Source organism: Triturus cristatus, chromosome 5_1 (assembly GCF_964204655.1).
Source record: "Triturus cristatus chromosome 5_1, aTriCri1.1, whole genome shotgun sequence".
In the NCBI taxonomy this organism is placed as follows: Eukaryota; Metazoa; Chordata; class Amphibia; order Caudata; family Salamandridae; genus Triturus; species Triturus cristatus.
Window position 1 is genome coordinate 184,418,304 of NC_140587.1, and position 14,876 is coordinate 184,433,179.

The following is a 14,876-nucleotide window of genomic DNA, read 5'->3' on the forward strand; positions in this document are numbered from 1 at the left end:
AAGCAAGTGAAGAAGGCATAATACTCGCCTCTGTGTCTTTAATAAAATTTAAACTAGGGAAATCTAGATTCTCTACATGTGCGAGTTTCGCTGGTTGAATGATTTTCTTGCCTGTGTGCTTCCTCGTAAGAGTGAAACCATGATTATGTGAGACTCTCTGCGTTGTTAGGACTCAGTGTGATAGATTGTTTATGTGAATGGGTCTTTGGGTGTGTGAAATCACATTGTAGCTCTGTATACAGGTAGTTAACAGCCCTGAACCCAAGTTATAATAATAATAAGAATATCCACATTTGTAAAGCGCGAACACTCACCCGTAAGGGTCTCTAGGCGCTGGGGGCCGTCGGGAAGATTAAGCAAGCTATTGCCCAGAGTCACATGGTGCTGGGCTAATCTGCCACCGGCTCCGGCGATCAAACCGTGATCCCCAGATTCCGGAGTCAGTCGCCCTGGCCGCGGCGCCACACCTCTTCCCTAAGTTATAGGCCCTCGCCTGTGGCTTAGGCCTATAACGAGGGAGAGGCCTTTTACCAGTGGTATAGTCCAAGGCATATGAGGCTACCCACTGAGGGTAGAATGTTCTAAATTAAAAAGGAAGAAGCAGAAAGACAAACTTTGGTAGGTTGGTGCAGAAGGCATAAACCAGCCAAAATAAGCCCTGAGCCACTTCATTGTCTTCAATGGAGCCTTCAACATTCCAGTGTTCTAATTATTGTTAAACTCTCTGGGCCCGATTCACAGAACTAACTTAAGACAAAATCCTAAACTTACTACTTTTGGTATTCACAGAAGTTAGGATTTTGTCTTAAGACAAACTTAAGACAAACTTAAGACAGACTTAAGACAGACTTAAGACAGACTTAAGACAAACTTAAGACAGACTTAAGACAGACTTAAGACAAACTGAAGACAAACTTAAGACAGACTTAAGACAGACTTAAGACAAGATAAGATTTTGTCTTAAGTTTGTCTTAAGTCTGTCTTAAGTTTGTCTTAAGTCTGTCTTAAGTCTGTCTTAAGTCTGTCTTAAGTTTGTCTTAAGTGTGTCTTAAGTTTGTCTTAAGACAAACTTAAGACAAAATCCTAACTTCTGTGAATACCAAAAGTCGTAAGTTTAGGATTTTATCTTAAGTTAGTTCTGTGAATCGGCCCCTATGCCTCTGATTTTCAATGAGAAACTCTATGCATCTGATCAACGCTTTGTTCATGTGAGACTCTCTGGGAGTATGTGAGAGACAGTGTGTGATAAACTTACTGCATGTGTGAAACCCCTGACCATATAGATATCGTATTATATAAGTGAAACTCTCTGGCTGCTTATGATTGTTGTATGCCTGTATGAACCTTGATGAATGCATAGGATGTCTGCTCGTTGACACTCAATACCCGTGTGAGGCTTTCTACCTGTGTAGACTGTTAGTGTAAGTCTCAGTGAGTGAGACTATGCCTATGCAAAGCTCTCTCCCAATGTAAGACTCACAGTGCAGTTTGAGACTCTGAGTGAAACTCTTATATTTGTGGGAAAGTCAGGCACATCTCAAGGATGGTTCACGGTTGTGGCATCTGCACAAACAAAACTGCGGATCCTGACATTGTGTTTCAGAATCTAGATTTTACATGAACAGTGGCCCCTTTATTAATGCTTATTAGAACATTGGAATGTTGGGAGCTCCATTGAATACAATGGAGGGCTCCCTACTTCTACAGTCCGGTAAAGGCCCGCAGAGCAACATTCCAATGTCTTACAAAGGCCTCTCGGAGCTCGAGAGGCCTATGTTTTATTTGTTAATTGCCTTATAGGCCTTCGTAGCAGGGCTATACTGGCTATTAAAGTCCCGCTACCTTGTTAAAGTCCCACGCCTTCGGCTCGTGCCGTTAACGCGGGAGCAGGCCTTTAATAGCCGGTATAGCACGCTACGGCGGGCTATAAGTCTATATTAATCTGTTAGTGTGTGTGTATTTCTCATTTGAGCTTTGTGAAACTCTTTGTATGTCTGGTGATTTCTCTTCTTTGTGATATATGCATGTACAATATTCTTGGTATGTTACCTCATGCTTTTTTTCGAGCCATAAATTTTGAACATCACTGAACCCATCTCCACCATTAAGCATCATCTCTTTTTCTTCTCACTGTTTCCTCTTCCTCCACTGCTTCAATCTTCTTGCTCCACCTTCACTCTCATGACACAAAGGAAGCGCCTACATTGGCCAATACAATGACATCATCCATACTCTGGCTGCGCCTAGCTTCATGCGTCAAGCAATTCCTCGTTTTCTTTTAGAGGACATCACAAACATGATAAATTGCTCCCTTTCCAAGAGAGCACATTCCTACCTCATTGAAACATGCCACCAACATCCCACCCCTGAAAGCAGCACACTAAATGGTTGACAAATGTTAGCAATTATTGTGCGATGTGAAACCTGCTGAACCTCAGCAAGATCATGGAAAGTGAAGTCACAAGACAGCTCCAAGAACACATGAATCATAACCCCCTCCTCCATGATCATCAGTCAGGATCCAGGCCCATCAGGGGCACAGAATCCACCTTCACTAACATCACAGAAGCTCTTCTCCTCTCCATGGATGAAGATACTCTGCATTCCTCTTCTTTGACCTTTCCGCCTCCTGTGATGTCAAATAGCTCCCAGAAAGGCGAGACATACCTGGAGCTGCTTTGTATACAGAGATATTTCTGTCAATTTGCATCCAGAAAACAAGGAGCGGCTCAGGGCTCAGTGGAATCGTCTCCTTCACTGGTGTCATGTGGAGTACCCCAGAGTTCACTGCTCCATTGCTTGCTCTTTAGCCTCTACGTAATCCCTTTTCCACAGCCAGTGGCGGCTGCCGCAGTACTCAAGTGAGGGTTGGGGCGAGACAGGAGAGTAATAATTCAATACAAAAACTTACCTGAGTACGCTACGGCCACGTCGGCCCCCTTCTCCAGCTCTCACGAGTCCCAGCATACACTGGGTCTCAGGCTCCGCACCCAATCCTGACGCTGCTCTCATGCTATCAGTGCAGTGCCAAGATTGGTGTGAGCGGTATGGTTCGCCTCGCAGACAGTGCCTAGGCTCAGACAGTGCCTAATGATGTTTCTCCAACTCAGCCGGGTTGGAGAAACCTAAGTGCGCATGTCTGTTTGGTCGGCCTAAGGACAGCCGGCCAAACAGACTTGGGCACTTACACTGCACCTACCATTCCTCCCTGCTGTGCCAGGCCCCGCCCCACCCTACACTGCTGGCAGGAGCTCAGTCAGTCAGCGGGCATTTGCTAGACCGCTGACTGACAGACCAGGGGGCGACGCTCCTGCGCCATTACTGAGGAGTCGCCCCTAGCTAAAGCTTCTGGAGCACAAGGAGTTGCATTTTTAAATGCATGCCAATGACACCCAAATTCACTTTATGCTGGTGAGCGACATTGAATAACAGGCTAGCATCACGATCTGGCACTGGATGAAAGAGAGTTGCTTTGCTCATGGGAGTGACTGCACCCTACTCCTTTCTCTTTTATGGCCACAGACTTTGGAACACCCCCAGCAACTTCATCTAACATCAAGAACATGGGGATAATGTTTGAGTCTGAGCTCTCCTTTGGTGAGGTTCTGCATCTCTAATGATGACTCCAGGGAACGAAGATAGTTTTACTTCTTGAAGACTTTCACCTCTCCGAAGTAAACAAAAGGAGAGACACTTTGCACATAATACAAAAACAATAAATAAAAACTCTGCCTGTGTGTGCTTCTGCCTATGTGAGTCTGCCCCTTGTCTAAGACTGTATGACAGTCTCGGCACTTGTGTGCTGACTGTGTGTGCATGATATCCGCTCTGTTTATGAGGGAGATTTCCTACGTGTGTATATTTTATCTGTATGTGTGTGTGAGAGAGAGAGACAGAAAGTCTGTGTGTGTGTGTGTGTGTGTGAGATGGAGGTTTTGGTTGAGTGGTGCCCTCCATCTGTGTAACTCTCTAAGCCTGAAGATCAGTGTGATGGTGTCATGTTTGTGTGTGTTTTGAGTATGTAACTGCATGTGTGGCGCTACTTGCGTGAAACTTTTGAGTATCTTACACTTTCTGTGTGACACTGTACCGAACACATTCTGTGTTGCTGCACGTTATTTAGAGGTGGCCAGTGGTCGCAGTTGCGACCCCTGGCTTGAGCCCTTCGACCCTTGGCATTGCCTTTGCTATCCCTGGCATCAGAGATGGCAAAATCAGTGGCAAAAACAAATGGGTAGCTGTGCCCTCCTGGTTTTGTGTTAATTGTTTATTACACTAATAGTGAATAATGTCCTTTATTTACTAGTAGTATAATACAAAATGAAGCACAATCAGCTGGAACAGGACCTTTGGTGCCAGCTGAGAAAAGTAAAAAACTGCTTTGAAATGAATGTTGTGTGCATGCTTGCAGATGAGATTGTGTGTGTGTGTGTGTGTGTGTGTGTGTGAGCATGTGTGTTTTTGAGTGAGTATGTGAGTCTGTGTAAGCATGTGTGTATGACAGCCAATGACAGGTAGTGAGCAGGAATGTCAGAAAGAATAAGAATGAGTGTAAGCGAGTATTAAGAGAGTGTGAGTGAGTGAATGTGAGTAAGTGCAAATGTGGTGTAGTTCTTGTGAGTCTGTTGTTGACCCTGGCATACCGAAGGGTGTTCTTGTCTGACAGACACAGCCATTGCAAAATATTGGCACTGGCATACATGAGGCGATTCCTAACACAACAAGCATCTGTGGCAAAATACAGGCACTGGCAGTCATTTTTGGCATCATGGGAACCCTTGGTATAATACTGTTGTTGGCATACTAGAGATCATCATTGCACACGGGGCACAAGGGAAAAATGCTGGCACACTTGAGGAAATCCTTGTCATGGGGGCATCCATGAGTAAATGCTGGTACTATCACATTGGAGGTCATTCCTGGCATAAAGGAGGATAACTTGACATATGGGAGGGTGGCAACGATGACATAATTCTGATCCTGGCATACAGACGTCATTTTGAAATAAGGTCACCTGTAGCATATGCGTAGCATACATGGCAAACTTCTGGCACTGGGTTACTGGGGCGCCCATGGCATATGTGACACGTATAGTAAAAGGCGAGACCTGGTACAATGGAGGTCATTTTTTACATAAGGGGCACCCAGAGACACATTTTGAAAATGGGGTCAACTCCTGGAGAGCTTCTATTTTCAATAGCTTGGCACCCCATTAAAGGAGTTAAGCATTTAATTAATATTATTTTTGTTTGTATATTGACTTTAAAAGATTAAGGAACAATATATTAAATGTGTCTCAGGACAATGCATTGCGCTACAACAGACAGTGTAAATATGGTATACAATTGACTTAAGCAGTAGCAACATCAATCTTGACTAGCTGCAAATACGCATACAGCTAAGTGTCACGAAGCATCGCCGACAAACTGGACACACACGTGGCCGTAGAATCCACAGCGGTGGTACCCTGACATAGACGGTGCAGCTGCCTGCCTCTATAGTCAGAGGTGCATATTTGAGGTTCAGTCTATACCCAGCCCCCGCCCGACCATAGGGCATCTAGTTGGCTCAGGAGCTTCCTGTGCAAGTAGAGCAGGTGTCCCATATGTCTTTGGGTTTGATCGTGGGTGGGAGCATAAGGTAATAAGTGTCCAGTTGTCCATGGTAATTTGTGAGGTCAGAGAGCCATGTTTCTACCGTGAGCAAATGTTTCTTACCCCAGTTGCAAGCATCCCACTTCTTAGCCATCAAAAGTTCTATAGATGTATACCTACATACCTTACTTAGTATATTAATTGTGCATCCCATTAGGGTCAATTTAGGGAACAGTGTCACTGTTAACCTTATCATTTTGGACAGAAACTGGAATATCTGAAGCCATTAGTTGGCCATGGGGGGCACAGCCATTCGCAATGGACAAAGTCTGCAGCAGGCGCACAGCTGCAGGTGCATTTGGAATCTGCCCTATGTTTCTGTGCATACAAGGCAGGAGGGTTGCAGTATACCTAGTGCAGAAACTAGAAATGCATAAGGCGGAGCTGGCCATTAGGGGCCAGACCTGTAGTCTGCATGCAACAGTAAGTCAATTCCTTGACTGCCACCATCTCTCCGATATCTGCCCCCCACGCTCCTCTGGCGGAAAGCATCACATATTGGGGCTGCAGATTGTGTGGTGACATATAATCTAGTATCCATGTGTTTGAAAGACCCAGCCATCAGTAGGATGGTCAGTGCATGGCATTTAGAGGATATTTAATTAATGTTCTTTCACAGCCTATGGCATTTTAGCAAACATATGTGAAAACTGTGCTTTAAAATGCAATATTACATGCATTTCCCTTCAACTTTTTCTAGGGGAGCGCAACCTCCTAGAAGATGTCTGGCTTCCTTGCTTTGCTCACTCAGTACAATTCAGGACAAGCATTATGCCCCAGAACTTTCAAAGATCAAGTCAGTCCCATCTTAAATAAACATGTGTCTGTGTGGTGTTGTTAAATGAATCATTCAGTTATTGTGAAACTTAAGCGTTGTCAGTTATTGTGATTTCAGCATGGGTAAGGTCATGTGACATGATTTCCTGGAAACAAAACAAGGATCAAGGTCAAAATATGTCACCTCCTGTGATTTCATTAAGGGCACGGGGTATGTGATGTCACTTTTGCTTGTCCTGGTATTTCGGTGAATCGCCCCCCATGGGACCAGCGCGCTATGGGGACTGGTCTCCCTAGAGTGTTTATGTATTATGTTTCAAGCAAGTGTATAAAAAAACTAAAAGTATATTTGTTTTGGTTCCCAAGATAACCTGCCCAGAATCAAGGAACATGGGAAATAAGAGTAGCAAATACACATTCCATTCCTATCAGTTACTGGTCCTCGTATAAATAGGCATGTCAGGCTGAGTGAGTGTTTGGGAGAGGTAGAGAGTCTTAACCTGGGTAAATCTATTGGGGTGTCCGGCTCATTGCCTGTATGACCCTGTCTGACACTATTTTCACTGGCAGTGTGACACTAATTGCATGCAAGAGACTTGTTTGTGTGAGGACCTCTGAATGTGTGTGTTTGTGTGTGTGTATGTGTATACGTGGGGGTGTGTGTTTGGGAGAGGTAGAGCGTCTTTACCTGTGTTAATCTATTGGGGTGTCCGGCTCATTGCCTGTATGACCCTGTCTGACACTATTTTCACTGGCAGTGTGACACTAATTGCATGCAAGAGACTTGTTTGTGGGAGGGCCTCTGAATGTGTGGGTGTATATGTGTGTGTGAGAGCGACTGAAACTATGCATGTATGTATTTGTATATGTGTGTTTGAGAGAATGAAGAGGAGTGGTAGAGAAGGAGAGGTAAACCAAAGAGGTGAGGCTATGGGTCATAACTAAAAAGACATGAGGGGTACACCTACACATGCAGAAGGGTTCCAAACCTAGTGAAAATCTGAAGTAGACATGGTAGATAATATAGGCAGATACACTGTAACCTGGAGAGCATGGGAGGGAGAAGAGATGCTCCTTATTAATGTATATCTAATATCATGATAGTAAAAATATAATATGCAGGTGATGGGGAACAATTGCTTCACGCTGACCATACTGAGAGGTGAATTTAATGCAACCATGGACCCGACATTCGATAGACTCAGTAGCACAACACCACCCAAGAACATGCACACCACACTGAATACATTCACTAAGTCCATAGGCAAGCAAGATCTATGGAGTTTCATACAAAAAAACAATTCGTATTTTATCCTTTTACTCTGGTGCTCACCAGTCCTACTCTAGAGTCTATTATTGTTCACCCCCACTACAGCAATGCATAGATTCAGTAGGGCAAGCAACTGAGCCAGGGACATATCAGACTATCCGCTCTAACAAGAACCTTAACTAATATGAAGCAGAAAAATGGAGGACCAGGGAGAATGGCGCTATGACGCCCCTCAAACCCTGAAATAATAGATGATGTGCAAATCGCTAGAGAATACTTCTTCTAGGATTACACTGTCACTGTAGACAAAGCCAGAATCATGAAGGAAGGTATACAACAGTGGCGTAACAACACTTGAGGGAGCCCCTCTGCAAAATACATGGAGGGGGCCCCCCACGCTCAGGCCCAGTTAGGAGTACTCAGGTCAGGGGCCTGATGCCTGTGTACAGGGTCAGAGGGGGCCCGCTGGAACTCTGGCACCCCCCCCCCCGCAAAGCTGGGACCCACGGGTCTACTGCTACCCCACTGGTATACAAAACTGTCAATAGATGAAAACTAATGTCAGAGTGGGTACGAAATGATCAATCTGGAAAAAATATTCCACTTAGAGAAATGATAATTCAGTGAAAGTGATATGAAATCAGATGCATTATGCTAATAGAATTTGAGTGTCAGCACCCCAAAGACCCCTGTGAACCTACATTTATAGTGTAGGTTAAGTTGCTATGTCAGGATCTAGCGGCTAAGGTCAGGGCAAATGGGACGCAATCTTGATGTTTCCTCATTACTAGAGAAACAAGACATGGATGCCCACCAATCACCCATGTCTTTGAGGCTAAAATAGAACTTCTGTCCGGGTGGATACGAGAGGGCGCTCTGTTTAGGAGCTGGTTCTAGAGCAATTCTTAGAAACACAGAATATTGTTGTATGCAGACAATGTCCTCCTCGCTATAGCTAACCTAGACCTACCATTAGATAGGCTCAAACCCATGATTAACACATATTGAGAATACTCAAGCTTGGCTATCAACTGGAATACATTTCTGGTGTTCCTGTTGTGTGGTGGGGAGGAGCTGGAAATTACAGGAGATACTCTCAATGCCACTGAGAGTGGAACTTGAGTATTTTAAATACCTCAGAATCCAAATTTTCGAATGAAGAACACATGTTTTATAAGGACAACTTAGAATGAATATTTGGAAACCAAGAGGTTGATGATGTCCATTGGCGCAACCTTGGCTTGGGACAGCCACAATGTACAAGATGAGAGCACTCCCTAAATTCCTGCATATTCTGAAACTCACCACCTCACAGATCCCTCAAACAGTCTTCACAAAAATTGATCACTATATAGATGATTGATTTTGGATGGAGCCTCTCCAATACATAGGTCGACCTATGAGGGGGGAATAGCACAACCAAACATACAGCAGTACTTTGAGACTACATAATAGGTGTGGTGAATTACTGGGCGTACTCTCCAAAGGAGGAACCAGCCTTTCAAATAGACTGCCACATATTGGGTCACTAAAAGGAAACACATATGTACCACAGCGGAAATAATCATGGCCTCCCCCGCTACTACAGGGGCGATCCAAGTATGGAACAAACTAAATAAAGACATGGGTTGGGACTGCAAATTAACTCAGAAGATTCCACCAGAAAAGGGCATGAAATAAGACTCTACCATAGAATGGAGACAGATGATAAGGAAGGCCATTTCCATGGTAAATACCAAGTCAGAACTCACTACGCTGAGAGAGAAATGGCAGGCAGGTACTGGAGACATAGAGGATACCATGTGTGGAAAACTAGTGAAGGCACACGGGACTGATTACACTAGTATACAACTACAGAAATCTGGATCCATTAATTACAATAGATATGCCCAGGTAGTGTTGGCAGAACCAAAATCACAGGATGAAGCTACAAAAATGATTGGAAGGGATTGTCGGTACAACAATACTGACATCTCCAATTACCGCCTTAATAGGACTAAGGGTAGGTGTGGATTTAAGCAGATATCAGAGACTATTGTTTATTCAAACTTTGATAATTGATAAAATAGACATTGCAAAATATTGTGGTGGGGGAAATTCCAACAATCCATCAATGGGATCGAAGTATGGACTGGTGTAGAGCTGACAAAAAGATAATCTGCAAGGCACGAAGGCATCAGAAGAAATACCGGAAGATTTGCAGTGGATGTGAAGATGAAATCAAAGGTGGTTAAATTATAATGATTTAAAATAGCATTGTGGTAAAAAAAAAAAAAGCATAGTATATAAGGGATTTTCCATGACTAACTGAAGATAAGATAAGAAGTGAACCTGAATAGTTGAAAAAGGAACTAAAGACAATATGTAGGAATATGTCTGTGGTGATTCTATGTCATGGCTGATGGTGTGAGATGTAAATGCTGTAATCCAGAAACAATATACATGGGGGCATATGTATCAAGCCCTTTTCCCGTTCGCAAACGGGACGATTCTCAGAATCGGCCCGTTTGCAAACGGGAAAAGGCCTTTTGGGATGTATCATCCTAAAAGGGCATTGCAAATTAGAGAATCGCAAATTTGCGATTCTCTATTTTGCAATTGCATTTAAGGAATGGCAAATTGCGATTCCTTAAATGCAATGTAACAAACACCCAAGTTGTGCTATTTCTCCTTAAGAAATCGCAAATTACCACCGACTTCAAGTTGGTGGTAATTTGCGATTTCTTTAAAATATGCACTTTTTGGTATCTTTCAAAGTGCCATGTGGCGCACATACATGCCCTTAGGGCATGTATGTGCGCCACATGCGCACACATGCTCATTTCAGGGGTGCATCAGGGTGTGCTTATGACACCCTTGCACCCTTGAAATTATTCTCAATTTGCGAGTCTCTAATTGCGAATCGCTAATTGAGAATGTCTTCTCATTCATTCCTATGGGCCTCCTGGCCCATAGGAATGAATGGGAAGGTATTCCTTAATTGCGATTCGCAATTTGCTAATCGCAATTAAGGAATGCCAAGGAATCGCTAACAATTTGCGATTTTTTACTTACATCTCGTTTGCGATTCCCAAATAGCAATTCTCAAAAAATCGCTATTTGAGAATCGCAAATAGAGAATTTGATACATATGCCCCATGGTCAAGCAATGCCGATTTTGTAATGTTTGAAAAATGCAATACAAATTTTTATAGAAAAAGTAATAATAATTTGTGTTTCATGTTAATAGCCTCAAATCCTGGTGCAGGAGGGCGGACACACGTCAATCCCAAGGCTAATGAACACATTGAAGGGGAGAGTGAAGCCCTCAATACCCTTTAACATAGATCTGGAGCAGACACTGGGAAAGGAACCTGTAATGATGCTATGTCCAGTCCTTAATTGTGCAGATGGATTCCACCAATAAAGGAGATGGTGTCATGAAGTCCTCATTCAATGAGCTGTGATGGTGAGGAAACATCTAGCAGCCTTCATCAGTCACTGAGCGTTGTCCAGGGAGCAGGGCTGGCCTTATTCTGAGAAGGAACATTTTGTGTTGTCTGGTACTTAAAAGCACTGTAGGCTCTAATTGTCTGGGGCCCATTTAAAGTCAACGGGGCCCATAAACTGCTCAGCTGGCATCAGTGATGGCAATGAAGATGAGAACATTTAGCTTTGGCCGTGAGTCGAATCTTTGCAAGGGGTGGACTTCAGCTCTGAGCCAAAGGTAAGAGCGCCACCTGGGAACAGTGACATCTTCCCACATCAGATGAGAGAGAGGCTAATGGCCAAGACTCATGCTGTACATCTGATCTGGGAGGGATGTACTGTAGAGAGGCTCATGGGCAAGACTCATGCTGTACATCTGATCTGGGAGGGATGTACTGTAGAGAGGCTCATGGCCAAGACTCATGCTGTACATCTGATCTGGGAGGGATGTACTGTAGAGAGGCTCATGGCCAAGACTCATGCTGTACATCTGATCTGGGAGGGATGTACTGTAGAGAGGCTCATGGCCAAGACTCATGCTGTACATCTGATCTGGGAGGGATGTACTGCAGAGAGGCTCATGGCCAAGACTCATGCTGTACATCTGATCTGGGAGGGATGTACTGTAGAGAGGCTCATGGCCAAGACTCATGCTGTACATCTGATCTGGGAGGGATGTACTGTAGAGAGGCTCATGGCCAAGACTCATGCTGTACATCTGATCTGGGAGGGATGTACTGCAGAGAGGCTCATGGCCAAGACTCATGCTGTACATCTGATCTGGGAGGGATGTACTGTAGAGAGGCTCATGGCCAAGACTCATGCTGTACATCTGATCTGGGAGGGATGTACTGTAGAGAGGCTCATGGCCAAGACTCATGCTGTACATCGGATCTGGGAGGGATGTACTGTAGAGAGGCTCATGGCCAAGACTCATGCTGTACATCTGATCTGGGAGGGATGTACTGTAGAGAGGCTCATGGCCAAGACTCATGCTGTACATCTGATCTGGGAGGGATGTACTGTAGAGAGGCTCATGGCCAAGACTCATGCTGTACATCTGATCTGGGAGGGATGTACTGTAGAGAGGCTCATGGCCAAGACTCATGCTGTACATCTGATCTGGGAGGGATGTACTGCAGAAAAGAACGCCCTTGTATGGCAAAGAAAGCTGAACCACCCTACCCTGATTGCACTTGTTCTGACCTGTCCTGGGTCTCCTCACAATGTGATTTGACAATAGCCCTGTCTAGGTGCTCCATATGTTTGCTGCTGTTAAAATATTGAAGCACAAGCTTTTGCTGGCCCATTGGTGCACTCAAACTGGCCAACCATCATCACGGGTTTACTGTCGTCCAATACCAACCAGGCTCTGGAGGACACTGTTAGTTGGAGGCAGGGTATTAGGTGATAGGGGTTCTTTAGGTGATACTGGGCTGTTTACCCTTATGTTTGGTGAAGGGTTGCAGACTCTTTACCTTTTTATGTGTTGGAAGCTGCATGTGTGCCTGTATGACTACGTGAGTGTGTGTGGGATCTTGCCTGTGTGAAACTGTGGCTGACTGTGTAAAACTGCCTGCCAGTTTTATCCTCTCTAGATATGTTGGAGTCTGCAGACATGTCTCTCTCTGCATGTGTGACTGTCATTGTGAGACTCTATATAAGTGTGAGTATCTTGAATGTTTGTGTGTGGTTTTCCGTATATGTGTGTGTGAGACTGGGGGTTTGTGACTGGTAATGAATCAGTGGTATATGTATTGATTAGATACTCGACCTATAAGATACACTCTATATTTATCAAACTCTACTCTGCTTATATGAGACTACGGGCCAGGCTTACTATATGTTTGCGCTGTCACTCGCCTGCCTCTCTACAGTACTTCAAGGTTCAAAACTCAGACTGCAGCACTGTTCACATTTCACCCACAAAAATGTTGGTGCCAAAAATGGACTCAATATGTGTGTTAAATTGCTTTTGCTGGAGGCAACACAGCCCTGAAAAAACTTCCCAGAAGGATATATTTAGCACCCGGAAGACCTGCTTAGGTATTTAGTGACGTATGAATGACAGATGGTGATGGTGATAGGCAACCTTACTATGTCTTACAGGGCATTTCCCTCACTCAGCGAGTCAAACCACAAAGCCCACATCATTAGAAAAGAGGCTGGCTGAACCCTGATCGTCCAAGTGATACCTAAGGCACAGACTCTACGGTGCTCCTAGAGGATGCAAGCCTGACCTCCACCCAAAGCCGCAGTGGCGCTTACCTGAGGATGACGTCGCCACAGTGGTCTGGCAGATTGTGTTCGGAACTGTGCAGTTGCTGATGGTCTGACACTTGTCGTTGCTGGTTTCTTGGTCGCATGTGTGGCACCGCAGAGTTGTTGCTGAAAAATAAGAACAAATTCAACACAGTATTGTGAATGCACGGCTGCTCTCTATGAGATTTGTGGTATACACACATCCACAGACACACATCTTTTATTATTGGGACCGGCTATTGACTGTAATGAAGTGTGGCTCAATGATTAGAGCGGCAGACCCTGATGCAGAGGTCTAGCCCGGGACCAGGGTACAATTCCCCGCCTCGGCGGGTCTTGGGCTCAAAATTCCACGGACCTGATAATTCTCGCCTCGGTGCCATTCCAATCATGGAGTCCCACTCTGCAACTCTGGGCAATAGCTTGCTTAATCTCCACAACGGCCCCCACAACGCTAAGGATGCCTGGCATCCACCTTGAGGGTGGCCAGGAGTGGACGCCTCACAGGGAAAGCCAGGATGGGTTCCACAGCGGTATTCGTACAAGCGCCTTGAGACCCTTGCGGGTGAGTAGTGCGCTATACAAGTATCAATTTACATTACATCAATTTACATTACTATTCTAACACCCCACACACGCACACACATACACACACACACAGAGATACACACACACACACATACACATGCCCACATGCACACACGCATATATACACACACACACATACATATAAATACATACACACACACACATTCATTTTCCTACAGACACAGATTTCACACACACAAACATTTATTTCCCTATACACATAGAGCGGGAGGAATACTTTGATAAATATTTATTTATAAAACAGATATCATACATGGCATTCCAAATACAAGTATCCTTACATCCGATGGTGCCGCAAAAGTGCAATTAGATAATGCCAAGTGCCTATCAGTCTGAAATTGCTTATGGGAGCGCTTGGCTTCAAAAACGGTTCATAGCTGGTGGAAACTCTGGGTGCTGCACTCTGGACTTATCGTAGTAGGCCTGGAAGACATTTTCAAGCAAATTTTGGAACCCATGAAATTCGCCATTTGTTTCTTGTCTGCGAAGAAGGATTAGGGTTGCTCAATACACAGGAAAGAAAACACAGCCAAACATAGTTGCTTTTGGGAGCATTTTGGGGATATGGGCAATATCATTAGTTTAATGAAAATTGTTCCCCTAAAAGTGATCTCGAAAGCAAGTTCCCCGCATGGGAAGCAGCTCCCACCTGTAGGGTCAACGTGGGATTCTAATGCCACCGGCCACCCACTGGTCCCCCTGGAGGGAAGCTTGGTGTCAGGCACTGCAAGGGACGGTAGTGTAATGAGCTTAATGCAATTATACCATTATGGTAATTGTATTGCCTGGCCCGTCAGCGTTGGACAACACATGTTCCTCCTTTCCTGCATCCATTA

At 44.6% G+C, this 14,876-nt stretch overlaps 1 protein-coding gene across 1 annotated transcript in view; it reads right to left on the minus strand.

The window, feature by feature from the left end:
* LOC146830619 (lymphocyte antigen 6D-like) overlaps nucleotides 1–14,876 on the minus strand; it is a 70,096-nt gene that overhangs the window by 10,102 nt on the left and 45,118 nt on the right. The window contains exon 3 of the mRNA XM_085604061.1: nucleotides 13,438–13,557. Within this exon, the coding sequence (XP_085460187.1) occupies nucleotides 13,438–13,557 (120 nt within the window). The remainder of the gene's footprint in view (nucleotides 1–13,437; nucleotides 13,558–14,876) is intronic.